Source organism: Gallus gallus, chromosome 22 (genome assembly GCF_016699485.2).
Source record: "Gallus gallus isolate bGalGal1 chromosome 22, bGalGal1.mat.broiler.GRCg7b, whole genome shotgun sequence".
NCBI classification, from domain to species: Eukaryota; Metazoa; Chordata; class Aves; order Galliformes; family Phasianidae; genus Gallus; species Gallus gallus.
This window is the reverse complement of record NC_052553.1, coordinates 2789180-2813951: the sequence shown is the minus strand read 5'-3', so window position 1 is coordinate 2813951 and position 24772 is coordinate 2789180. Positions and strand designations below refer to the sequence as shown.

General features: G+C 56.0%; 1 protein-coding gene and 1 non-coding gene across 16 annotated transcripts in view; both read left to right on the top strand.

The window, feature by feature from the left end:
* ANK1 (ankyrin 1) overlaps positions 1–24772 on the top strand; it is a 49826-nt gene that overhangs the window by 20546 nt on the left and 4508 nt on the right. For 7 of the 15 annotated variants that reach the window (XM_015297390.4, XM_015297393.4, XM_015297389.4 and 4 more), the window contains 39 exons: positions 5264–5365; positions 8748–8846; positions 9474–9572; positions 10257–10355; positions 10468–10653; positions 10791–10889; positions 11095–11193; positions 11539–11637; positions 11851–12048; positions 12162–12260; positions 12542–12640; positions 12786–12884; positions 13038–13235; positions 13389–13487; positions 13572–13670; positions 14679–14876; positions 15069–15167; positions 15333–15431; positions 15721–15819; positions 15908–16000; positions 16229–16301; positions 16626–16649; positions 17446–17548; positions 17801–17948; positions 18145–18242; positions 18322–18546; positions 18736–18890; positions 19077–19288; positions 19403–19607; positions 19760–19856; positions 20001–20229; positions 20313–20438; positions 20519–20638; positions 20758–20806; positions 21069–21143; positions 21292–21423; positions 21614–21760; positions 23149–23701; positions 24283–24541. In XM_015297390.4, coding sequence (XP_015152876.2) covers positions 5264–5365; positions 8748–8846; positions 9474–9572; positions 10257–10355; positions 10468–10653; positions 10791–10889; positions 11095–11193; positions 11539–11637; positions 11851–12048; positions 12162–12260; positions 12542–12640; positions 12786–12884; positions 13038–13235; positions 13389–13487; positions 13572–13670; positions 14679–14876; positions 15069–15167; positions 15333–15431; positions 15721–15819; positions 15908–16000; positions 16229–16301; positions 16626–16649; positions 17446–17548; positions 17801–17948; positions 18145–18242; positions 18322–18546; positions 18736–18890; positions 19077–19288; positions 19403–19607; positions 19760–19856; positions 20001–20229; positions 20313–20438; positions 20519–20638; positions 20758–20806; positions 21069–21143; positions 21292–21423; positions 21614–21760; positions 23149–23701; positions 24283–24541 — 5391 coding nt within the window. Of the gene's footprint in view, positions 1–1866; positions 3488–4585; positions 4679–5263; positions 5366–8747; positions 8847–9473; positions 9573–10256; positions 10356–10467; positions 10654–10790; positions 10890–11094; positions 11194–11538; positions 11638–11850; positions 12049–12161; positions 12261–12541; positions 12641–12785; positions 12885–13037; positions 13236–13388; positions 13488–13571; positions 13671–14678; positions 14877–15068; positions 15168–15332; positions 15432–15720; positions 15820–15907; positions 16001–16228; positions 16302–16625; positions 16650–17445; positions 17549–17800; positions 17949–18144; positions 18243–18321; positions 18547–18735; positions 18891–19076; positions 19289–19402; positions 19608–19759; positions 19857–20000; positions 20230–20312; positions 20439–20518; positions 20639–20757; positions 20807–21068; positions 21144–21291; positions 21424–21613; positions 21761–23148; positions 23702–24282; positions 24542–24772 lie in introns of those variants that run through there. The other 8 variants (XR_005841551.2, XM_046903421.1, XM_015297395.4 and 5 more) reach the window with 8 other exon arrangements.
* On the top strand, positions 6490–6658 carry MIR2188 (microRNA 2188). Its single transcript, NR_035336.1, has one exon. It is a non-coding gene; the product is annotated as a microRNA 2188 (primary transcript).

Here is a 24772-nt window from a genome sequence, read left to right as displayed (position 1 = left end):
TTGATGCCTTCATTCTCGTAAGTTCTACTAAGGTCTGCAGACCTTCCCTAAATCGTGGGGGGAGGGGGTGAAGATGGTGAGTGGGTAGAATTTGGGTATATGGATCTATCCTTTCATCTGAAGAGGTTTTCCCAATGTTCTTGCTTTTCTCTTTCATCTGAGTTTGCAGTATGTGCCTGGCAGCCTCTTCTCTGCGCTGCTCTGGTTGCCTGCCTGAGGCTTTGCTCCTGTGGCCTCTCTGGAGATGCTGTGCACTACTAAATGCTTTCTTCCACCAAGAAGGCTGAAACTTGCTGGTAGGTTTTGTTTCCACTGCAGGGACCACCCGTGTCAAGCTTCTGTGAATGCGGATAGAAGAGAAAGTTCCTGCTGATCAGACAGTGTGGTTTCTGTTTCTGGGCATTCCAAGTTGAATCCAATTCAGTTTTTCCTTATCTTTTTAGAGAGACCCCAGTGGCCATCTCTAACTGTGCTTAATCTTAGCAGCAGCTTTAGTTTATTTCCAAAACTGACATACTCTTCTCATCTGAGGAGAAAGGATCACTGTTAGCACCTGCTGACCTGGGCATTTGATGCCTGCAGTGTAGGGAGAACATGGGGAGCTCTGGCCTGAAAGAAGTCCCTAGGCTGAGAACTGCTTAAAATAAGGCGCTACATTGTTCTCCCTGCTGGAAACAATGCCTCAAGGTTGAGGACCATGCCTGCTGCTGGACGTGTGCCCATGAGGACAAAGAAATGTCAGAGCAAAACAAAGGCTATTGGAGGGGTTATTGTACTTCCTTCCCTGCTGGCAGTGTCCTGGCACTAACAGCTGACAGTGACTGGGTGATATCCTGGGATGTGGTCTGGACCTTTTATATACTGCCTAGGTAGGATGCCCTTTGCAACACATGGCCACAGTGCAGGAGTCAGGCTTGCATCTCTCTGTTGGTCCTGGGGCTCTGTGCATTGCTGGAGCATTGTGTGCTGCCCCACCTGCTTCATCTTTCCTTGCTGAACCTCCTGAACCTTGCACATGGCAGCCTGACCAAACGGGGGAACATGTCTGCTTGGCAGGGTCAGAAGCTCCTGGGGGGCAGCCCCAGACGGGCTTTTCCTTAGCAGCAGCATCTGGCTCTTCTGTTACAGTTTCTCTGCTGTTCACAAACTGCTTGCCCGTCCCGCTTTTCAAGATGCCTCTACTGGCTTCACTCCTAACGCATATCAGGAAAGAGTGGCACATACTGCTCCAGATGTGGGCAGATGTGGAATTTCAGGAGCATTAGAGCAGTGGAGCTGCAAATGCCACTGAGTGTGCAGAGCAGGAGTTGCTGGCAGGAGAGCATGGCTTCTGAAGAATACAGCAGTGACAGAAGTTTGAAGATGCAGAGTGATAAACTCATGAGATAGAAACCTATGCAGTGGTGTAGTTGCTCTGAAGACCTCTGCTACAGAGCACACATAGGAGGCTTCTCTTGCAGCAAAGCCTGCTGTCTGAGCCTCCTCGGTGGCAATGATTTTCAGTAGCTTGGCCTGGAAGAAAGCAAACTGACCAAGTGTGAGCTCTGGCAGGGCCCCAGGCATGGTGCACACGAGTGATGTAGCAGCAGCCATATGTGCCCCTTGCCAGTCTGAAACAGCAGGGCAATTTGCTTGCTTCCTTGTGGCCCAGAAACCACCACGAGAGCAGCATGAGCATCTGAACTCATTTGCACCTGGGAATCATGAACATGCAACATTTAACAGCCTCTATAGAGTGTGTTCCTGACAAACATGGCCTCCTTCATTAGAAAAAAGGCAATGTTGAGACCATTCCTTCCTTTATCAATAATGTGCAGAAGGAGCTCCTCCTTAGGTGGGATGGCACTGCCAGAAAAGATTAGAGAAGACTCTGACTGTGTCCAGAGACAAATGGAGCAAGATTACCGAAATCCAGCCTGAACCTCTGGCTTAACAAGACATCCCCTTTGCATATTACCTTAGCCACAGCTACAGTGCAAGGAGCTTGGTCAGACCCAGGCTGTTGGGGTGTAGGAGTAGTCATCAGGCAGTGGTGATACCCTGTGTGGGCAGGGAGGGCGCCTGTGAATAAGGGCTGAGAAAGTCTCCCATCGGGGCTGGGGTAGGGAAATAACTTGATGGTCAGAAGACAAAGGGAGCTGTTGCCTGAAATAAGAGAAAGCGAAGGAGAAGCACAGCTGTGCTGAGCTGTTTTTCACTTTAGAAGGTCTTGGAGCATTTTGCAAAGTCCAGATCTGGGAAGTGCTAGAAGCTGTATCCTGCTGCTTTGCAGTTTGAAGATCCACAAGTCTATGGAACACAACACCTGTATGTGGGATTAGCAATACAATTAGCAGTTGTGTGAGAGGTACACAGTGACAACTAAGCAAGTTTACCTTCTCACCTTGGAATAACTCCTTCCTGAAAAATTGCTGGGAAAGCAAAGGAGAATGGAAAGAAACACTGCAAACTGCCAAAAGAAAAAAGAAAAAAAAAAAGAAAAACTACTGGGGACATTCTTTTCATCTGGAAGCAACTGCTGTATATACTGGGGCACATGGATAGCAAGCAACAGCGGGTGCAGGCAGCAGTATGTGCACAAATGCCAAGCGAGTGCACACAGTGTGCCTGTGCTGCACTTTGTGCTTAGCTGTGGATGGTGAGCGTGCAATGTGAGTGTGTCTGCATTTAGGAGCATTTGTGTTGTGCTGCCTGGGATGTGCATGCATCTTTTTTATATTGCATACATACTTATGTCTATGGAGTCTCTGCATTTCTTGCTGTCGCTGTTCCCTTTTGTTGAAAAAGGAGATGGCATTGACCCAATCTATGCTTCAGTTCCTTGGCTAATCTCATGCTGTCAGGCTGCCCGTGACACCCCAGAGTAATCAGCTGTTGTGAAAGAGTACCACCAAATGCCAGGTAGGCAGTCCCAGTGTGTGCAGGGACCTCAGGAGGAGAACATGACTGCAGATATGTCGCCTGCTTTTGTTGTCTGAGCTGTGTCTCCATCCCATGGCTGCCGGTGCCTGGCACTCATCAGTTCTCAGGTTCTGAGAAGCAGAAGGGCAGTCGTTCTGCAGCACCCATGCCTCAGCCATGTGGAGGGGCCCTCCACCACTCTCCTCCAGGGTGGTGTTACCTGCAAGATACTCCTGGGGCTGCTCCTCTCTGCTCTTCCCGAGGTACTCCCTGCAGCTCTGACTGTTCCCTGTGCTTGGCAGCAAGCATCTGCTTTCCACAGGCAGCTTGCTATTAAATATCCTGTCTGACACAGTAATGGAGAGAAAACGAACAAATTCCATTAGTGGCTGGCGATCCCTGCAGGGTCTACGTTGGAGCGAGGAGGGAGTTGGTATTTTTAGAGAGAATGCAATGCAACTTACTGGCTCTCTCAAAGCTGGGGAGTAGATAACCAAGGAGGGGAAGAGGGGACACCGGGCTCAGGTTTCAGCTGAAGTGCTGGACTATGGCAGCACGAAAGGGCAAGTCTGGTCCAGACGTGGCTGTGAGTATACAGTGCGCTTCTTCTTCATGCCCAAAGAGACCTCTGCTTTACTTCTCTGCTTGCTTCCTGCCTGTGGTCTCTGCTGCTGGGTGTGCCAGGGTTTTGGAAGTGCGTTGCTGCTGGAGTGTGTCAGGTTTTACCATATTAATCTTTGCAGCTCCATGCACGTCCTATGGGTGGGATCCCAGGTCTGGCTGAGCTATGCTTTAAACTTCCAAGGGGGTTGCTGTTGTAGGTCTGTGCTGAAGCTGCCATGCCTGCAGTATAGCTGAGGGCCTGACCTGAGATGCAGAGGTTTCCAGCAGGAGCTGGAGTTAGAAAAGCCCTTTGCACTTAACCTGTTTCTTGGAGCTGTCAGCGTTTCCTGCTGACTCTAGACAGCATGCAGGGCTCTGAGTGCAAATGTTCACTTCTAAGGGCAGCACCATGCTCTGCCTTTCCCAGCAGATCAGCCTGAATGAGCAGAGTGCACCCCGGCATCATGTTGACTCTCCTCCGCACCTGCAGCCCTCCGTGAAGCTGGCAGCCTAGCTTCAAATCTGAGGGCTCCTCCCAGGCAGTCCAGGTTGTGCTGTGAAGCAGCAGCTTGTGGTGCCAGCTGGCAGAGCAGGGCATGCCAGCAGCACGTGTTTCCCTGTGTGCAGAGGCCAAGCCAGCACAGGGGATGGTGATGCTGCTCTCCACTGCCCATCCCTCTGTCCCAGGCAGGGCTGCAGCACTTGCACTGCCGGGGGCTGTGGGCCTTCTTTCTGCAGTGTTGGCAGGGCAGTGGGCCCTGTTCTGGGCTTTGTTTCTCTGGGTAGGAGGGTGAGGAGAGGATGGAGGAAAGCAGGAGGTAGCTGAGCAGTGCTTGCTTCCATCTCTGAGCTGAAATGACCGAGGCTGGTAAGACAGGAGCTCTGAACACTTCACCTGCACCATTCTGGCCAGGTCTGCTGCCAAGGCTATGCTGCTTCCAATACTGGCCCCACAAGCTTAATGACCCCAGGGCTGTGGGCAGTGGAGGGCTGAGGTGGGCAGGATGTATGCTCACGTAGTACAGGAGGTCTCTTGGACAGTCCCAGCATGAGTGGTAAGAAAGGGGCTCTGATTTTCTAGTGGAGCCAAGGAGAGAGGAGTGTGTCCTGCTGCTTTGCCATGGATGTCTCTCGGCTCTGTGCTGTGGACAGCCCTTTGGGCTAGACCTACCAGGTAGGCACCAGTTCATAGGCCCAGCCACACAGAGCTCTCACTGCATTTCCACCTTGTTTTCCAGCTTCTGGTGAGCCATCCCATTGTCTTCATTTGTTGCCTTAATATTGTTATACAAATTATTGCTGTGCCTTGCCTGGGGTGGTGACACTGCCATGCTGTGATTTTCCTGGCTGTTGTGTATACAGTCAGGGTTGTTGTCTCCACTGCCACTGTGGCTCCTCTTCTGGTTTCTGGAGGACAGCAGAGGCAGGCTCACCAACGCTGCAGTATATTGTCCATTGCTATACTCTCAGCCAGGACAGAAAGCATTTCCTGTGCCTAGGGAGGCTGTAACAATCCTGTTAGAGCACCTTCCCTGCCCTACCAGCACTGCTCAGACCCATACATCTCTCCTCCCTGGCCTGGCCAAAGGCTGTCCTTCTCCTGAGCCTCATTCTCAGTCCTGCCTCTTTGTGTTTGATGAGGAGCACCTCTACCTTTCCCACCGGGTCCCTGTAGCCAAGCACTGGGATGATCCCATATTGCTGACAGGAGAGCACAAGTATGATGCCAAACCTCATGCTGTTCATTTTTTTCCCCAAGGCTGATGCTGCGACCAGCTTCCTGAGAGCTGCAAGATCTGGGAATCTGGACAGAGCCTTGGATCATCTCAGGAATGGGGTAGATATTAACACCTGTAACCAGGTAGGTGAAACCCACAGAGTTTCTGGTATCACCTCTAGCTCATGTGAAAATTGCCATGCTGTGGCTCCCCAAGGCTGCGGTGGCAGTCACTCTGTCCCTTCCATACTCTGTTCCAAGGGAGAGGGACAGAGAGAGGGAAGGGCCCCAGGGAGCTTACTTGGCCCTGATCCTGCTACGGAGCAGACCATAAGTGGGCAGTGGATACCATGGCAGAGCAAGTTTAAAAACTGTGGGAGGTGTTTAAAAATGGGATGTTTGCGGAACGCCAGTGTGGGGGACTCAGGAGGTGCTGTTCAGGTGGAGCCCCCTCTAACACAGAGCAGGGACAGCTCTGCCCCCAGAAAGGAAAGCTGCAGGCACAGGAATGGTTTGCACATAATTGACAGAACATTTTGTTACCTGTGCAGCTGCCAAATGCATCGACTCAGCCTGAATCAGAGTAGGTGCTGCAGGGAGGGACACAGGGGACTTGGGCTGAGCTGGGGGACAGAGAGGCAGACGGCACTGTCAGCTGCTTTCCAGTACATCAGTGATGCTGGGGAGGCTGACTTGGCAGGTAGCACAAGCGGATGTTCCTCTGGTTCAGTATCAAGTTCCCAAACCAAGCGTAGTTCAGACCTATCAATCTATGCACTGCAGTGGCCGGTGCATTGCTGCAGACATCTTCCCCCAGAAAATGTTGCTGTCTCCTTTTCTTTTCTGACTGACAGTGGTGTGCAGATATGCTGGACTTCTGCTGGCCACTGGGGCATGTTGCACCTTGATTTCTCCCCCCTAGGACACTAGAGGTGGCTTGGGGAAAGCTCATGAGGTGCCCCTTTTGTTCCTCATTCCCAATTATTGTCAATGCATAACCAGCATCCAGGTGTTCCTGTCCTGGGGTTGTGTGGGCATGGACAGGATTGAAATCATAGAAAATATTGTGTTTCTGTCCTTTGAAGATGAAATAGCTTTCCATTTCTTCCCCACAAGGGGCAGTCCCCGTTCGCTGGGAGCAGTCCTGCTTCCAGCCAGATTCCTGCAGCCGATGATGGGGTTTAACACCATGCTGGGTAGCGCGTGGCTGCAGCAGGATGAGGGGCTCCTTTCAGTGGTGCCTTTGCACTGGTTCTTGCCATCTCCCTGAGGTTAGATGGCACTTTGGGGTTTCCTTCTGAGGAATATCAGACCTGTGGGAAAGGTCCAACCTCACATGTCCTGTATAGAATAAGGAGGGATATATGTGGTCAGACCTATCCCACAGGCCCTGTATTCTTACACAAGTGCAGAGACCTTGACATGCCATCTGATCTTCATCCTACCAATGCCATCTTCTTCATGATTGCCATCTGCATCAGTATCCTTATTGTGTTCTGAATCCATGCATGCTGTCCTCACCGGTGAGGAGTTGGAGCTGACGATGAGTGGAGCAGAGCCGGCTGCCAGAACCCAGCAGTCATGGTGGTGTGGGCAGGAATTTCTTCTGGGTCACAACCCAGGGCAGGGTCCAGTCAGGGTACAGCAACATGAAGGAGCATTTTTCCGTAGAGCTGAGTGTGTTGCACTGGCAGCAGCACCCGAGGCTTCTGGAAAGCATTTGCAGTTGGTAAGGGTGTGCGGCACTACTCAGATCAAGTGCATCCCATGGCGGTTTTGGGTCAGACGAGCCGTCAAGCCAGAGCGAACCTGCAAAACAACCTGCATTGTTCCTGAGGCAGAAATATCGATGGGCCTCTGGGAAACAGCCTTCAGTAAACATTGTGCTTATCGCTGTAAGGATGGAGAATAACGATTCCTCAATGGCTTTCAGCTTTCAAAAGGTTATTTATGAATCCTTTGCGTAAGAGGACATATGTGCGAGGAGAGCAGCTGAGTATTCATGATCTTGTCCTCCCTGCATCTTGTTACATGAGTATAACAGGGAAAAAGCGTGTGTTGTGTCTGTGGCTCTTACCCAGATGGTGAGCTCTCAAGATGTGGGTGCCAGTGGGTGCAGAGCTGTGCCCTAGTCAAAGAGCTGCAGCATTCTTGCTTCTTTTTCCCTTGGCAGCCATCCCCTTGTGCTTGGAGCTCCAAGAGATGCTGGAGCTGGTGTGCTGAGGAAGCCTGTAGACTTGCTATCTGTGCATACCTGAGAGGTAGAAAAGAGTCTGTGATCTTGGAAGGCGAGAGGTGGAAGACCTTTTTGTGCTATGATAACCCTCTCTGGAAGCTGTTGTGAGTTTAACTGGGATGTTGAAGGCTGCAACTGGAGCTTGCCCTGGCACGTTCTGCTCCCCTACCTGTATTCAGATGGGGATGAGGCAATCCTGCAAAGTGACCTTCCAGCACCCTCCATAAGCCAAAGCAGATGGCTGGGAGGTGGAGTGCTTGGGCAGCACTGTGTGCTTCTGGGGAGCTGGCAGATCTTTGCCACATGAGAGTTGCACAGGGGTGAGTAAGCACAGTGCATCCATCTGGGAGAAGTGCAGCGCTTTTCCCTTGTGGAGAAAAAAAGTGCCATTTGAAATTGCCTGCAAATATTTAACCTCTCTGCCAGTAAATATCTCAGCCCTTTTGTTCATGTCTGGGAAGCTGGAAATAATGGAACATAAGCTTTCTCTGGGGTGCTGGCAGGCCTAACCCCCCACTTTTGACAGCACAGGGGTATTCCAAGGGTGCTCTTCAGCTCTTTTCTCTGGGGAATGTAGTTTCATACGTAGCTTGGAAAAGGAGGGCTAAACTGGGGCACCCATAGCAGTGTACCCAAGCAGTCACCTGCACTGTTCAAGAGCTTCCTGGATCTGGCAAAGCTGAGCAGCTGCACAACCAGTGCTTCCCCAGAGTCTCTGCTGCAGCTCAGTACTGGAGGAGCAAAGCAGCCTCGGTGCCGAGCACGGGCTGTGGGATGGAATTGGCAGGGTCAGCCTGCAGGGCCACACTTACAAAGCGTGTGCATCCTCACTCTGGGCCATACAGAGAGCTTTGGCTGTGACAAGTGTGGCTGAGGGCAGATCTCAGGGATGGGCACCCCTGGGAAGTCACTGAAGCGGAAATGGGAGCTGACAACAGGAATGTGTCTTGAGCAAGGAGAGCTGAAGCAGTGCCTGTGGAGCCATATGCACCCACTGAGCCGTGGGGACGCCCATCTATAGGAACCAGTCCGCAAGGGCTGCATGTCACAGGGAAACCTCCAGCATTAGTCAGCAGCTCAGTGCACGGGGCTGCATGCAGCTGCCTGGGCAGCATGAAGCCAGCTGCTCAGGGCTCAAAGGCAGAGAGCAGTGAGTCCTGCTCCTGGCAGCCAGCACTTCCCCCAGCGCACACCAAGCACCCGTAGCCAGGTCCATAGAGGAGCTCAAGGGTGGTTCCCAGAGATCATCAGTCTCATCCTGTGACTAATGCCCCTCTTTGTGCCCTGCAGAATGGGCTGAATGCCTTGCACCTGGCCTCCAAGGAGGGCCACACGAAAATGGTGGTGGAGCTTCTGCACAAGGAGATTGTTTTGGAGACCACTACCAAGGTGAGAACAAAGGAGTCTGGTTGCATTCCTTAGGCGCTGCTCTACAGCCTGCCATTGCTAGTGCTCCATAAATAATGCATAGTTGTCTCCCTGAATCACTACGGAGAGGTGTGGCTCTCTCTCTCTGTGACAAAGGGATGAGCCATCAGGACTGGACAACAAGCAGCCTCTGGCAGTATCTGGAAAGCAGTGGAAGCTGCAGTGGCTGGCATGCCACCTCTGTGCACTAGCAAGGCTTGGGTTGCAGAGCAGAGCCTGGTGTCCTGCCCCCAGCAACCCAGGGCACACACTGGAGGGAGGAGTCTGCGTCTTTCAGGCTCCCAGGGCATGCTCTGAGGACTGCCAGCTCAGCGCTCCCTTCTCCCTTCCCCTGCTCATCTCCTGGTGCTGGAGATATGCAGAGCCTGACAATGTGTGCAGCGTTGGCTGCCAGTGACCTCATAAGAAATATGAAGTCACCCTCTTCCCTGTCCAGCAAATGTGAGTCTGTAGCAGGGATGGAGCGCAGAGCATGGCCCCACTGGCTTGCACTGGCCAGGATGGCAACAGCCCTTTTCACACCTATGTTAGTACACACATCAGATCTGTCTTTTCCCCTGAGTGCTGCCCTGTGATGATGTCTTTCAGAAGGGAAACACAGCCCTGCACATCGCTGCCCTCGCTGGACAGCAGGACGTGGTCCGGGAACTGGTGAACTATGGGGCCAATGTCAATGCTCAGTCGCAGGTACAGCAATCCAGGCTGGGGTAGACAAAGCCCCAGCGTGTGTGGGGTGGTGTCCATGTGGTGAGAGCTGTGCACAGCAAGGGTGCTGCTGTAGCCCTTTAGCCACTCTTTGGTCCTGTTCAGGGACAAGGATGGCTTAGCCCGATCTCTGAACGACCACAAGTGTGTGAGTGGTGGGGAGGGAAGATGGGGGAGGTGAGCAGGTGGACTGTCTCTGGTGGGAGTCCATGGCAGCACGCACAACCACGCTGAACTCTTCCTGGCAAAAATCATGGAAGATGTTCCCTGACAATGAACTGCAGGTGTGGGTGCTCATAGAAAGGCTTAGGTTGCAGGGGACCTTAAAGATCATCTAGTTCCAAGCCCCCTGCCGTGGGCAGGGTTGCAGAGCACTAGATCAGGCTACTCAGGATCCATCCAACCTGATCTTGAATGCATCCAGAGATGAGGCATCCACGGCCTCTCTAGGCAACCTGTTCCATTGCCTCACTATCCTCTGAGCAAAAAATTTCATCCTAGCATCTAACCTAAATGTCCCCTCATTTAGTTTAAAGACATTCCTCCTGTCCTATCACTATCAGACTGGGTAAAAAGTCAGTCCCCCTCCTACTTGTAAGCTTGGTGGGATGCAGCTCTTCAAGGAGCTGGAGGAAGGGTTGTGCTGATGTGTATGGCTGTTTGCAGAAGGGCTTCACACCACTCTACATGGCAGCGCAGGAAAACCACCTGGAAGTTGTCAAATTCCTGCTGGAAAACGGAGCCAACCAGAATGTAGCCACAGAGGTATGATCCTTGGGGAGAACTCTGCAGCTCTACTTGTTAAGGCTGCTGTCAGATGTACCAGGTGCTGCCATGACTTCTTGGCTCTCCCCACTGACCTGCCTCTCCTTGGCAGGATGGCTTCACACCACTAGCTGTGGCTCTGCAGCAGGGTCATGAGAATGTGGTTGCTCACCTTATCAACTATGGGACGAAGGGTAAGGTCCGCCTGCCTGCCTTGCACATTGCAGCTCGCAACGATGACACCCGTACAGCCGCCGTGCTGCTGCAGAATGACCCCAATGCTGACGTCCTCTCCAAGGTGTGTGGCTCTCCCATCCTGTCCCTGACAGCTTTCCCACCTCCCAGGGAGAACAGCAGCTTGGTATGCTGTATATATCCATCCTTTCAGCAGGGAGCATATATCTGGCTGGGCTGATCCCTCCTTCTTTCCCCTAGACTGGATTTACACCTTTGCACATTGCAGCCCACTATGAGAATCTCAGCGTGGCCCAATTATTGCTGAATCGTGGAGCCAGCGTCAACTTCACACCCCAGGTGAGTGCCATGTGGGGCAGCTGCTGGGGCATCCATAGCTTTCAGCCATGGGTGGGCATGTGCTCGCCTCTCACCTGTTCGTCCTTGTGCAGGAATTTAGCCATCCACTGCCCTCTGTCCCTTGTTTGCCCCATGCTTCCTGGTAGCCCTTCAGGGAAGAGAGGAGGGGTTGCTTCCCGTAACAAGCTGTCCTTCCTTCTGGCAGAATGGGATCACTCCTTTGCACATAGCCTCTCGTCGAGGCAACATCATCATGGTACGGCTGCTGCTGGACCGTGGGGCCCAGATAGAGACAAGGACCAAGGTGAGACTCCTTCTGAACCACCGGCAAGTGCACAGGCCATCTCTGTCTCCATGCTCCCTGTGCCCAGGGAGCACTGATGCGATGCTCTCCTCAGTCCATATCCTGGGAATGTCATACTAGGGCATGAGCACAGTCCCTGGTGTCCTAAGGGGACGGACCAGGTTTTTTAGTGGTGCATGTTCAGGTTGAGAGGAAGCTGCATGGCTGGTGGGCCCTGGAGGCTGAGAGCAGGCTCAGTTTTGGGCTTATTTTGCAAACAAGTCCCAAGTTCATGTTCCTTTCTTGCCTGGGGTGCCTTGCCTTTCCCTGCTCTTGCTGAGCCTCTGAACCCTTCTCTCTCCCCAGGATGAGTTGACGCCTCTCCACTGTGCAGCTCGCAATGGACATGTGCGAATTGCAGAGATCCTACTGGACCATGGTGCTCCCATTCAAGCCAAAACAAAGGTGCCTGTGGGACTGTGCTCGGTGTCAGTGCAGGGGTCACAAACTGCATGCGTTTGCTGGATGCTGTCCGTAGCTGGGCCAGGGTTGAACTTTTGGCCATCGAGAGGCAAGGAGCTTCCTGATCCTTCTGCTCAGAGCTGTGGCAGGGAGCCGGGCTGGGTGGGATGCCCAGTGCCCCCCGCTCAGCCCTAAGGCCCTGTTCCCTGCTCACAGAACGGTCTGTCACCGATCCACATGGCAGCACAGGGTGACCACCTGGACTGTGTGCGCCTACTCCTGCAGTACAGTGCTGAGATAGACGACATCACCCTGGACCACCTGACACCACTGCATGTAGCTGCGCACTGTGGCCACCACCGTGTGGCCAAGCTGCTGGTGGAGAAGGGAGCCAAGCCCAACTCCAGAGCTCTGGTGAGCCAGGAGGGGTGGGCAAGAAAAGGATAGATGGGCTGGGAGTGGAGGAAGAAAAAGGCAGAGGAAGAGGGAATGTACTTGCAATTGACTGATGGTCATTCTGTCCGTAGAATGGCTTCACGCCTCTCCACATTGCCTGCAAGAAGAACCACATTCGGGTGATGGAGTTGCTTCTGAAGACAGGAGCCTCCATTGATGCTGTCACAGAGGTGGGTGAGCTGCAGCCCAGCTTCAGCCCTTCTGTTACTGCCCATGCACAGCAGGGCTGGGTTACTGCTGCCCCCCAGCTTCTTCTTCCTTGTGGCTTGGGAGAACTGCAGCTCAGGACCTGCTGCGTAGGTGGCATCCACAGCCTGTTTCCTGCAGGGTAGAAGTTCCGTGCATTGCTATCGGCTCAGCTAGGGGCTCCCAGGAGCTGAGAGGATGGGGGGATTACCTCTGTGTCAGGCTGTCAGCCCCCCAACATGACTCTGCCGCTTTCTCTCCACAGTCTGGCCTGACCCCCTTGCATGTGGCTGCCTTCATGGGGCACTTGCCCATTGTCAAAACCTTGCTGCAGCGTGGAGCATCTCCTAATGTGTCCAATGTGGTGAGTCTGGCCTGGCTAGAGCCATGGGGGCTCACTGTGGTGGGCTGTAGTGGGGGGCTGCACCCTGCTTTCTGTGGTCCTGGGCAAACCCTTGGTGACATGTCCCTTCCTGTGGCCTCACCACTTTATTCTGTCCTTGGTGCAGAAAGTGGAGACTCCCCTGCACATGGCAGCCAGAGCTGGGCACATGGATGTGGCCAAGTATCTGATACAGAACAAGGCCAAAATCAACGCCAAGGCCAAGGTAGGAAGGAGCTCCCATGTGCTAGTCCAGTGCTGAGTCCTTCACTCTCACCTGTCCAGGCCCTTGCTGTGAGGGGTTGTGGAGCAGCAGGAGTGCTGCAAGGAAGCAGTGAGTCCAAGCCCACCAGCAACAGCTTCTCTGCCTCCCTTGCAGGATGACCAGACTCCTCTGCACTGTGCTGCACGCATTGGCCACACCAGCATGGTCCAACTCCTGCTGGAGAACAATGCCGACCCCAACCTGGCCACTACAGCAGGGCACACGCCTCTGCACATCGCTGCCAGAGAGGGGCATGTAGACACAGCCTTGGCCCTGCTAGAGAAGGGAGCCTCTCAGACCTGCATGACCAAGGTAGGCTGCTGTGCCTGCTGCAGAAGATGGCTGGCAGGGCTGCAGGACAGCATCCCTGTCACAGAAGGGGCAGCCTCCTCTTGTGCTACAGTGTACATCTGCATTCTCCTCATCATCCCCTTACACCCAGTGATGGGCTGCCTATCTCCTCAGAAAGGATTTACCCCTCTCCACGTTGCAGCCAAGTATGGGAAGGTGGATGTGGCAGAGCTGCTGCTGGTGCATGATGCTCACCCCAATGCAGCGGGGAAGGTGAGGGTTGTTCTGGGGCTGTGGGAGAGGTGAGTATGGGCTGAGACTCTATCTCACTGCTCCATGCCTTCTTCCCCTCCCTAGAACGGCCTGACCCCACTGCACGTAGCTGTGCACCACAACAACCTGGAGATCGTCAAGCTTCTGCTTCCCAAGGGGAGCTCTCCACACAGCTCAGCCTGGGTAAGGCTGGATGAGATCCCTGGGGTGGGGGGACGTGGTGTGTGCCCAGTACCCTCCAGCCGAGGCTGACAATGCCTCATGCTGTGTCACCCCTCAACCCTGACACCCACCAGTCCCACCGTAGTTCCCACACCTGCTGCTTGTGCTGGCCTGTCCTTGCACCCATGGGGGTGCTGAGCAGTCACCCAGTTCCAGCAGCGTGGCTTTCAGAGATATTCCCTGTTGGCAGCCTAGTGGCTGTTGCTTGGGGATGTGTTTCCATGGCAAGCCCTGCTGAGTAGTGCTGCGGTCTGGCAGTTTGGGAAACCACACATGAATGTTTCCATGCAGCTGAGAAGCCGTGAAGGCAGAAAATCCAGCAGCTTGTGAGCATCCTGCGCTCTGACAGATCATGAGGAGCCTTTCCTCATGGAGCAGCCCAGCAGAATTGGTTTTCACGTTGCTTGCAGAAGCTGCATCCTCTTGGCAGACAAGTGGCTGCTGGTGCTGCCGTGTGACCCTCCCTTCTTCCCCGGTGCAGCTGCTGGCAGGCCTGCTGGGCTGGCATCAGAGCAGCTGGTGCTGGTGCCGATCTCCCCTTGGTCTGCATCACGGCAGCCTGCGTCATCACAGGCACAGGGAGTCTGCTCCCCTGCCAGCACATGTCAGCACACGCAGTGCTCAAGGCCATGCAGCCTCTGCCTGAATACTAATCCTGTATGTTGTGGGTTCTGCCCCACACCTCTATCAGGGAGCCCTAGTAGTGCCCGCCTGTCCTGGCTCTTGCAGCCCCAAGTGGCTGCATGCTAGAAACTCATGTGAAGAAAACGCCAGGACAGCTGATACTAACCAGACCTGAAGCAGGTGGTCTTGCAGCCCCCTCACTGTCTTGACTAGGGAAGCAGGATTGGTTTGAGCCCTGAAAACAGCCTGAGAGGGCAGACTTGGCCTGGAGAGATGGGGTGGTACTTCCTGTCCAGGCAGATCTGCTCAGTGGGTGCTGAGAGCTGCCATGGTCCCCTCCCACAGAACGGGTACACCCCTCTGCACATTGCCGCCAAGCAGAACCAGATGGAGGTGGCCAGCAGCTTGCTGCAGTATGGTGCTTCTGCAAATGCGGAGTCTGTTCAGGGAGTCACCCCTCTGCACCTGGCTTCTCAGGAAGGGCATACAGACATGGTAGCACTGCTTTTCTCCAAGCAAGCCAATGGAAACTTAGGCAACAAGGTATGTTGTGCTGGTGCTTCCTGCCAGGCTGGCAGGCAATAGCAGACCCAGTGCCTCCCTGCGTTCACATAGCAGTGCCCTGGCCAATAATATAATGTTGGCCAGTTTGCCGTATTTACAACCCAACTTGCTCTCTCTCTGCTGGTTGAGCTGCAGCATTTCCCTTGTGCATGTGACATGCTCTTTTTGCAGAGTGGTCTGACTCCTCTCCATCTCGTGGCCCAAGAGGGACACGTACCAGTGGCTGATGTTCTGGTGAAACATGGAGTCACAGTGGATGCGACAACCAGGGTAAAGTAGTGCATTGGCCATGGTTGGGGTGGAAAACACTTGGGAACTACTTCTACGTACCCCATCCTTCAGCTGTAGGAGCTGGCCCATGCAGTTCAACATACCCAAGCCAGAAGGCCCAGAAGCAGCGCCGACAGCAGTCTGAGACCAGATCTTGTCTTTCAGATGGGCTACACCTCACTGCACATAGCCAGCCACTATGGGAACATCAAGTTGGTGAAGTTTCTGCTGCAGCACCAGGCTGATGTCAATGCTAAGACTAAGGTACATTGATGCACTGTGCTAAAAGGACCCTTCTGCCCTGGGGAACAGTGTGCAGGTTGGTGGGAAAGGCTTTGTCCCACTACAACCCCTATACCTTGCTCCAAGTCCTCCTGTTTCCATGGCTGGAAGCTGTTGTAGTGCCCCTTGGTGCATTATGGGTCCTACAGAGCCCTTTACTAACCACAGAAAGTGGGAAGCAGCCCATGTGAAGCACTGTGTGAAGCCTTGGAGGGCATTTATGGGGCAGCATTCCCCAAAGCTGATGTGGCACTCTCTGCTTTTCCTACAGCTGGGCTACACACCCCTGCACCAGGCGGCACAGCAGGGCCACACGGATGTGGTGACCCTGCTGCTGAAGCATGGTGCCTCTCCCAACGAGATCAGCACAGTGAGTAGGGCAAACTGCCTGCATTTCCTCATCGTGTGACATGCTGGGCACATGCCTGGGTTCCCTTACATCCTCTCCCCTTGTACAGAATGGCACCACTCCCCTGGCCATTGCGAAGCGCCTCGGTTACATTTCCGTCACAGATGTGCTCAAGATAGTCACAGAGGAGACCACCATCCCAGTAAGCTTCTGGGCACGGGACTGGCTGGGTGCAGGATCCTGATGAGAAGGGTTGGGGCTGGGAGCAGCCAAGTGAGGGTCTGCCAGCCTTGGCCACAGGCAGCTAAGCCCCAGGCAGCTCAGGGTGTGGGCTGCCAAAGAGCAGCTTGAGTGCCCAGGCATGTGGAGAGGGGCTGCGGGCAGCTGTGGGTTGTGTGTTGTCCCTCCCTGACTGCCCTCTGCTCCACAGCCATTCAGTGACAAGTACCGCATGAGCTTCCCGGAGACTGTGGATGAGATTCTGGATGTGTCGGAGGATGAAGGTGAGGGGCTGGAGCTTGGTTGCACCCCTAGAGGTCTGCTAGCAGCCCCAGGGATGGGCCCAGGGTGGGGAGCTCCCTGGCCCCACTGGGGTCTTGCAACAAGGAAGCAGGAGCCCAGCAGTCACCTCCTGGCTTGGTCTTCCCCTGCGCTATTCAGGGGGGTGGTGCCCAGACCTGAGGATGGTGTGCAGAGGGACCTTGGGCACTCTGAGCACTGCACCATGCTTTGCTCCATGGGCGGTACCAGCCCACAGCCTGGCTGCAGCTGGTTTGCTCCTACCCCCTCCCACCAAGACCTCACTTTTACCTCTTCTTACTTTGCAGGCACTGCTCATGTCACAGTAATGGGTATGAAATTTGTCCCTGTGCCCCAGCTCAATGGCCCATTTCACCCCATGGCCACTAACCATCCGCACGCCGCTTCCATCTGCTGAGCCTTGCTGCTGGGCTGGTACTACCCAGCACAGGCCCTGCCATCCTGCCCTGCCCATCTGTGTCCATGCTGCTTACTGTGGTGTGACTGCATGAAGGGGACTATCCCCGAGCAGAGGGAGCCCTGGCTCTCATCAGCCTTGCTCCCAGCAGCAGGAGCCTGCTCCTATTGTAAGCCCTGGTGCCCGTCCACAGCCAGCCCATGCTGCTCTGGCCTTGGTGGTATGAAGCAGAGCACTGGAGGGTCCCTGTGCTGTTCGTCACTCTGGCTCTCCCTGCACTGGGAGGTGCTGGGCTCCTTCCAGCAGGGCTCTAGCATGAGCTCAGCCCCGGTGGATTCCTTAGCAGGTGTTAATTGGGTGCCAGGTGGGGATGGCTGGGCTCATGCCCCCAGCGAGACATGCATGGGTGAACTTGGTGGCCTTGGTGAGTCCTTCCTGTGGCCCCAGCCCCACCTGGTGGTGGGGGGCCCCAGCAGGCTTGGCTCTGTGCTTGAGTGCTGTGAGGTTGCGGTTGGCTGGCTCCTAACATCTGCCGCAGCTCCTGCCACACTAACAGCCCAGGCTTCTGGCAGAGGGAAGAGCCTTCAACGGCTGAGACCCAGGGGATGAATGTGTGTGGCCAGTGGTGGGAGCAGGGATGGGAGTAAAGCTTGGAAGCTGTGTTCCTTTGTCCTGCTGCCTCTGTGTGCTGAGCCAGCTGTTGGTTTCAGAGGAGGAGCTGGTCCCACCGAAACCCAGAACACCTGAACCCAAGGAGCAGGAGGGCAAGAGGGAGATGCTGGAGTTTGTGACCGTGACAACACTGGAGCAAATGTATGAGGCACTGGATGGTGGGGAGGGAGTGGGCACAGGGCATGGGCCAGCCTGATGCTGGGGTGGGATGCCAGCAGGGCAGACAGTCGCAGACATTGGGTGCCAGCAGATCAAGGATGACTGTGGGCAAGGAGCATGTATCCCTGAGCTCCCTGACGGGGTCCTGCTGTGCCTGGTGGCCCTGGGGAATGGCTGGAGCCTGGGGGGCCCTGGCCTGTTGCTGCAGTGGCTGTCACTGTTCTCTCCTGCCAGGGAGGAATCTACAGCTGTCCCACAGGTCCCCTGCGTGCCCCCTGAGACTGTGGTGACCATAGCAGAGGAGTCTGAGCAGATGGGACCTGTGGAGACTGAGGCTGAGCAAGGCGGCCTGCTGCCTGCACCCTCGGTGTCCCCACAGGAGGTGAGTGTGACTCAATTCTAGTATGTTTCCTGTCAGGGGGAACAGCCCTCCTCTGTCAGCTCAGAGACAAAATGTTGGGGATGGAGGGGATGAGTTGATGGTACAGGGCTGCCCAGGCAGAATGCAGGAGTGCAGAGGGTTGAGCACCACCAGATGGGACCCTATGCCCATGAGGCTCTTCCCTGCCTTTGCACAGCCCTCCAAGGAGTTCGATGAGGACTCCTTGATTCCCAGCAGCCCGGCCACCGAAACCTCGGACAACATCAGCCCCGTGGCCAGCCCCGTTCACACAGGGTAAGTGCCTGCCCAGGGCAGCACCGTGAGTGTGAGCTGGCTGCAGGACACTGCTTGCCTATGCCTCTACCCACTGCAGGTTCCTGGTGAGCTTCATGGTGGATGCGCGTGGCGGCTCCATGCGGGGCAGCCGGCACCATGGGCTGCGCGTGGTCATCCCTCCCCGTGCCTGTGCTGCACCCACCCGCATCACTTGCCGCCTGGTGAAGCCTCAGAAGCTGCCTGCCCCCCCACCGCTGGCTGAGGAGGAGGGCCTGGCAAGCCGCATCATTGCACTGGGGCCCGCTGGCGCCCAGTTCCTCAGGTGAGGGAATGGGGCCATCCCTTGGGCTGGGGACAGATCTAGGCTCCTCTAGGGACTGGGGGCTAGGCTGTTGCTGGCTGTCTGTGGGTATTCTGCTGCAGGAGCTGTCCTAACTCTGGCCAAGCACAGCACAATGCTGGAGTGGGCCTTTGCAGCATGGTGTGAGCATGCCTCCTCCCTTATCTGCAGCCCCGTCATTGTGGAGATTCCTCACTTTGCCTCCTATGGACGTGGGGACCGTGAGCTGGTGGTGTTGCGCAGTGAGAATGGCTCTGTCTGGAAGGAGCACCGCAACCGCTACGAGGAGAGCTACATGGACCAACTGCTCAGTGGCATGGATGAGGGTGAGCATGCCAGGCTGGGGGCTTGACACCCCAGCCAAAGCTGTAGCTGTTCTGGGAACGGCCAGCACTGGGAGGTGGTGGTATGGGACTAAGTGTGGCATAGTTGGTGCAGCCAGAGGAGGAGGTGGATGAGGGCCACGCGGCTTGGTTTTTGGAGGAACACTGATGACTGTGCTGCACTTGCAGAGCTGGAGAGCCAAGAGGAGCTGGAGAAGAAGAGGGTCTGCCGCATCATCACCACTGACTTTCCTCTCTACTTCGTGGTCATGTCCCGGATTTGCCAGGACTGTGACATGATTGGCCCCGAGGGAGGGTGCTTGAAAAGCACACTGGTGCCCATGGTGCAGGCCACCTTCCCAGACACCGCTGTCACCAAGAAAGTGAGGCTGGCTCTGCAGGTGAGTCTGAAGAGCCCGGTCTGGAGACCAGCAGGCAGGAAGAGGCTGCTTATCCAGCTGCACCCCAGCACTGCAGAGAGCTGGCCCCGATCACCTCACCTGTGCTACCCACAGGCGCAGCCCGTGCCTGATGAGCTGGTGACCAAGCTGCTGGGGAACCAGGCAACCTTCAGCCCCATCGTCACAGTGGAGCCACGTCGGAGGAAGTTCCACCGCCCCATTGGCCTCCGCATCCCTCTGCCCCCATCCTGGAAGGACAATCCCCGGGACAGCGGCGAGGGTGACACCACCAGCCTGCGCCTGCTCTGTTCTGTGATAGGTGAGGCCATGTGCATGAGTGGGTTGGTAACAGGATGAGCCGAGGTGAGATGCAGCTCTGGAAGCCAAGGATGGATTGCACAGTCCAGTGGGGAGAGCAGATCCACTGCAGCGGGAAAGCAGCATGCTTACCCCTGCTTTCTCCTGCTGCAGGAGGGACAGCACAAGCTCAGTGGGAAGACATCACAGGCACCACAAAGCTGGTCTATGAAAAAGAGTGTGCTAACTTTACCACCAATGTGTCTGCCAGGTGGGTCATAGGCGAGCATGTAGTTGGATGGAATTCTTGTTCCTGGGGAAGTTCCCTGCCCTGGATGGGCTTCCCTCACTTGGAGCCCCTGTGTGGTGCTGTTTTCCTCCCCTGATGCACTGCCCTGACCCACCCCTCCCACAGGTTCTGGCTGGCTGACTGCCCGCGCACTGCTGAGGCTGTGCACTTTGCCACCGTGCTGTACAAGGAACTGACGGCTGTGCCCTACATGGCCAAATTTGTGGTGTTTGCTAAGATGAACGATGGACGGGAAGGCCGGCTGCGCTGCTACTGCATGACTGATGACAAGGTGGACAAGACTTTGGAGCATCATGAGAACTTCACTGAGGTGGCCCGCAGCAGGGACATTGAGGTTTGTCTCTTGCAACATTCCTGGAGGGCAGAAAGCAGAAGCTGCTCTGTGCAGGGTCCGAGCCCGTGCTCCACTCCCTGCAGGTGGTGGAAGGAATGCCTCTGCATGTCGAGCTCTCAGGGAACCTGGTGCCCGTCAAGAAGGCCACGCAGTCACGCACCTTCTTCTTCCAGTCCTTCCGGGAAAGCCGCCTCGCCATCCCCATCAAGGTAATGGCAGGAGCAGAGTTGGGCTGCGGCGGGGCCCTGTGCCCTGTTCCAACCCCCCTACCTGGGTGCTTGGTGTGCAGGTCCGGGACAGCAGCCGGGAAGCCAGTGGCTCCCTGTCCTTCCTGCGCAAGGCCATGAAGTATGAGGACTTGCAGCATGTGCTCTGCCACCTCAACATCAGCATTCCACCCTGCACCAAGGTCAGCTCTCCTTTCTCAAAGTGCCCATGCCACGCTGTGCTGGGGCTGTGCAGGTGCCAGGGCCAAGCTGCTGTTCTCTCTTCTGGCTGGTAACCCCTTGGTTTGTCCCCACTTTGCAGGGAAGCAGCACTGAGGAGCGAAGGAGGACACTGACACCTTTGTCTCTGCGTGAGTGATATAGCATCCTAAGTGAGAGCAGTTTTGGTATGCAGCCTACTGGGTCTGTTCAAGCCTCCCACCTCCTTTGCTTAGGGTAGGGGTGCCCAGGCCAGGAGGAAGGGCTGGGCTGACCCTGCTGCACTTATGTGCATGGCATGCTCCTGTTCCCAGAGAGTTTCTTTGGTCCTGCCTGCAGGGCTATGATGAGCCCCTGCATTCTGCACCTCACCCCAACCCACAGCTGGAGTTGTGACCCCCTCTTCTCTTCCAGGCTCTCTGAGCAGCACCGACAGGGCAGACCAGAAGATGATCGACATTGCAGAGCAGCTTGGCCTCAGCTGGGCAGGTGAGTCCACACCTGATGGATGCTCAGTGCACCTTGAAGCTCAGTGCTTAGGAAGACTAGAAAGATGCTGCAGGGTTGCGTGAATGTGCTTTATGCTGTCTGGGGAGCTGCCTATGGATGTGATGCTGAGATGCCGTGTCTCTCCCAGAGCTGGCACGTGAGCTGCAGTTTGGGGTGGATGACATCAACAGGATTCGTGTGGAGAACCCTAACTCCTTGCTGGAGCAGAGCATAGCCTTGCTTAACCTCTGGGTCAGCCGCGAGGGCAAGGGTGTCAAAAGTGAGTATCTACAGTTCCTGCTACAAGGGTGATGGTGTCTGGGCTGGGCATGCAGCCTGTATGTGTGTGCTCATGGTTCCCTGGCTGAGTTTAGGCCACCAGCTCCTGCACACCTGCCTGAAGGGCAGCTGGGGCATGGCCACAATCACCAGCCTGCCCTGCCTGCTGCTGACACCGGCTTCCCCTGCAGTTGAGAACCTGTACACAGCGCTGAGGAACATTGACCGCAGCGAGATCATCAGCACGTTGGAGGGCTCCGGCCGGCAGAGCCGCAGCATGAAGGGCAGCTGGCGTTACATGGACAGGGACTATTCACTCTCGCCCTCCCAGATGAATGGTGAGCCCCAGGTCCTGTGCAGGAGATACCGGAGGGGCTAGGAGCAGAGTCTCTGCAGACACAGTGGGGCTGACTGTCCCGAGTCAGGTGCGCTGCCTCTAGGAGCTTGGTTGGAGCCAGGTGCTGCAGGCAGCTGCAGTCCCTCCATGGGGACTTGTGCTATGGGAACCTTGGTCCTGTTCTCCATGGAGATCAGGCACATGGGGCTTCCTACTCCTGAGGTACCAGTACGGGATGCCCCTGGCTTGTTGCTCCCAGCACCACCTGCCCAGCCATGGCTGTGCCTGGGTGCAGGACCACTATCATGCATCCCAGAGGAGAGCTGGTGTCATGAGCAGGGATGGGGCTGTTGCTGTCCCGCACCCAGGCACCACCCATGCCGCTCTGGCTCATCGCTTTCGCCTTTTGTATCTGTCCTTGCTGTGTTCTCTCAAATGTGCCACCTACTGCCACCAGATGTGGGCACTCCTGGAGGCCACTTCTTGTCAGCTCTGAGTTCATCCTGGCCTCTCTCTCATCTTCCTCCTCTGCCTGTCTACACTGTTTCCACCTCAGCTGAGCCCTCTGGGAGCAGTTTCCTGTTCCAGCAGCTGCATGTCACCCAGGACTGCCCCTCTCTTGGCTGTGTCATGCTCTTCCCTTACTGGCCCTGCACTGCTTTCCCTCTGCACTGGGGAGGCTGGAGGCTCCTGGCTGAACACTGTGCTCCAGCTGCTGCTGCTGATCCCTGGCTGCTGGGGAGCAGGATTTCTCTTTCATTCCCTAGGGCTGAACAAGGGGCTTGTAGCTCAGTAAAGAAGGACCAAAGCTGCCTGCGTGCCTGAGGCTGCTTGGCTTGGCTGTAGTCTCTGTTAGTGTGCCTGGGCTGTGCATGAGCCCCTCAGTGTTGAGGACACAATGATCGCTTATAGACCTGGGGGCATCAGTGGGATTATAGGGCCCTGGCTGCATCCTGCAGGGCCTCAGGGCTGCAAGACATTTGCCAGGGTCATTCTTCCTGGCTCATGGGTCAGCTTTGGGAGTTTGGTGCCTGCAGCACCTGGCTACCTGAGCTCCAGGCTGACCCTCAGATGCTGGTTGGGTGCTGTGGGCAGGGACTGGGGGCTGACAGAGCAGAGTGCTGGAGAGGGCACCATGTCCTGCAGTGGGGATGGGGCATCACCAGGCCCCAGGCCTGTCCTCACCAGGGGAATGGACAGCCACAGGGGCTGCCCAGCCCCAACACTCAGCATGAGGCACAGGGGCACTTGCAAGGACAGGAGGGACTGCGCGAAGGCAGCAGCCACTGTGGGTGCGCACCTCCCAGAGGCTGCTTCCCTTCTCACCCCGCTGTGCTTGTGTGTGTGTGAGATGGCTGCTGGAGACGTCGCCTCTGTCTGCCCATGTAGGTTACGCTTCGCTGCAGGACGAGCTGCTCTCCCCTGCCTCCCTGCATTATATGCTGCCATCCCCTCTGCGTGCTGACCAGTACTGGAACGAGGTGGCCATCATGGACGCCATCCCCATGGCCGCCACTGAGCAGGACGCCCTGATGGAGATGTCTGACATGCAGGTGTGGTCCTCAGGGCTCACCCCTTCACTGGTGACGGCTGAGGACTCCTCTCTGGAGTGCAGCAAGGCTGAGGACTCGGATGCTACAAGCGAAGGTCGTTTCCCAGGGCACCTTCTGACAGATGCACATGTCCCAGACCACATGGGCTCTATGGACTTAGTTGAGGATGACACAGTGGACTCAGACGCCATGAACGGGCTGATTGAACTGCTAGAGCAGGAGGAGGGGCAGAGGCCAGAGGGGAAGATGCCAGCCAGCGACCACCAGCTAGGGACTGGAGAGCAGAACCCAGAGAGTGAAGTCTCTTTTGTTTCAGTTCAACAGAAGGTACAAGCCACGATCGTGCCATCGCCAACCGTGAGCCACACAGTGGAGAGGAGTGCAGACAGGTATGGTGGTCCCAGGTGACAGGGGGGCAGTGGAAGGGGAGCTTCGCCAGCTACTGCCTTGTGCTGGGCCAGCTGCAATAACCTCCCAGCCTCGCTTGCTTCCCTGCTAACCTCCAGCTATGGAGCCCAGCACCCCACACAGAGCAGTGACTTGGGCAGAGTGCCTGTAAACCCTCTGGAGACTCTCTGGGGGCTCCTTGAAAAGCACCCAGGGGAAATCCCTGCAGACAGCCAGGCCCTGCATGCGGGTTGTGCCTCCCAGCACCATCTCAGGGCTGTGTTCTGCCATCTTCCCAGCAGCACTGGTCCCATGAGAGCCCAGTGATGCTCCGAGGCATGGCCTGAAAGCCTGCAGGCTGGGGTGTTGGATGAGCATAGAGTGTGGCATGGAGAAGGCCTGTGCCCTTTGTGCATCTGCCTTGTACGCTGCTTGTGCCAGGCACTGGCAGCACCAGGAGCTCTGTGCCTGGTGGGGTGCAGCTGTGCCCAGCTGTCGGCTGGTGTTCTGGGTGCAGCACTCCAACAATGCTGACTGCCTCTCTCTCTCTGTCTCTCTCTCCCTGTCCCTCTCCGGTGCCCAGGCTGAGGGACTGGAATGCAGAAGGCTCCTTTATCTCCTGCCTACAGGACCTGACAGAGGGCTCCTGGCAGGAGGGGGTCACCCGACGGCTGGGTCCAGCACACACCGTGGCTGCTGGGGCGCAGGGCCAGGAGCAAGAGCAGGTCCTGGCGCCGGACGTGGAGCTGATGCGGGTCAGCTCCACAGAGGACAGCGACTGGCAGCCCCAGCACCCCGCGGGCGGCTGGCCAGAGGAGCCTGACAGCCGCTGCTTTGGGCAGGTGAGGTTGGGAGCAGCAGCAGATGCAGCCCTTTGCCTGCCACCACGTCAAGAAGTCCTGGCAGAACTGCTGCCCTGGCCCCTGGGGGGCCTCTTGGCCCAGAATAGAATGCTGCACACCCAGTATGTGAGCTCTTGCTCTCCATTTATAACTCAGGCAGGCTCCCTGCTTGCTTCCTTATTGAGTATCTGCTCTGGCCGCTGGCCTGACATCTTGCTGGGCCAGAAATAG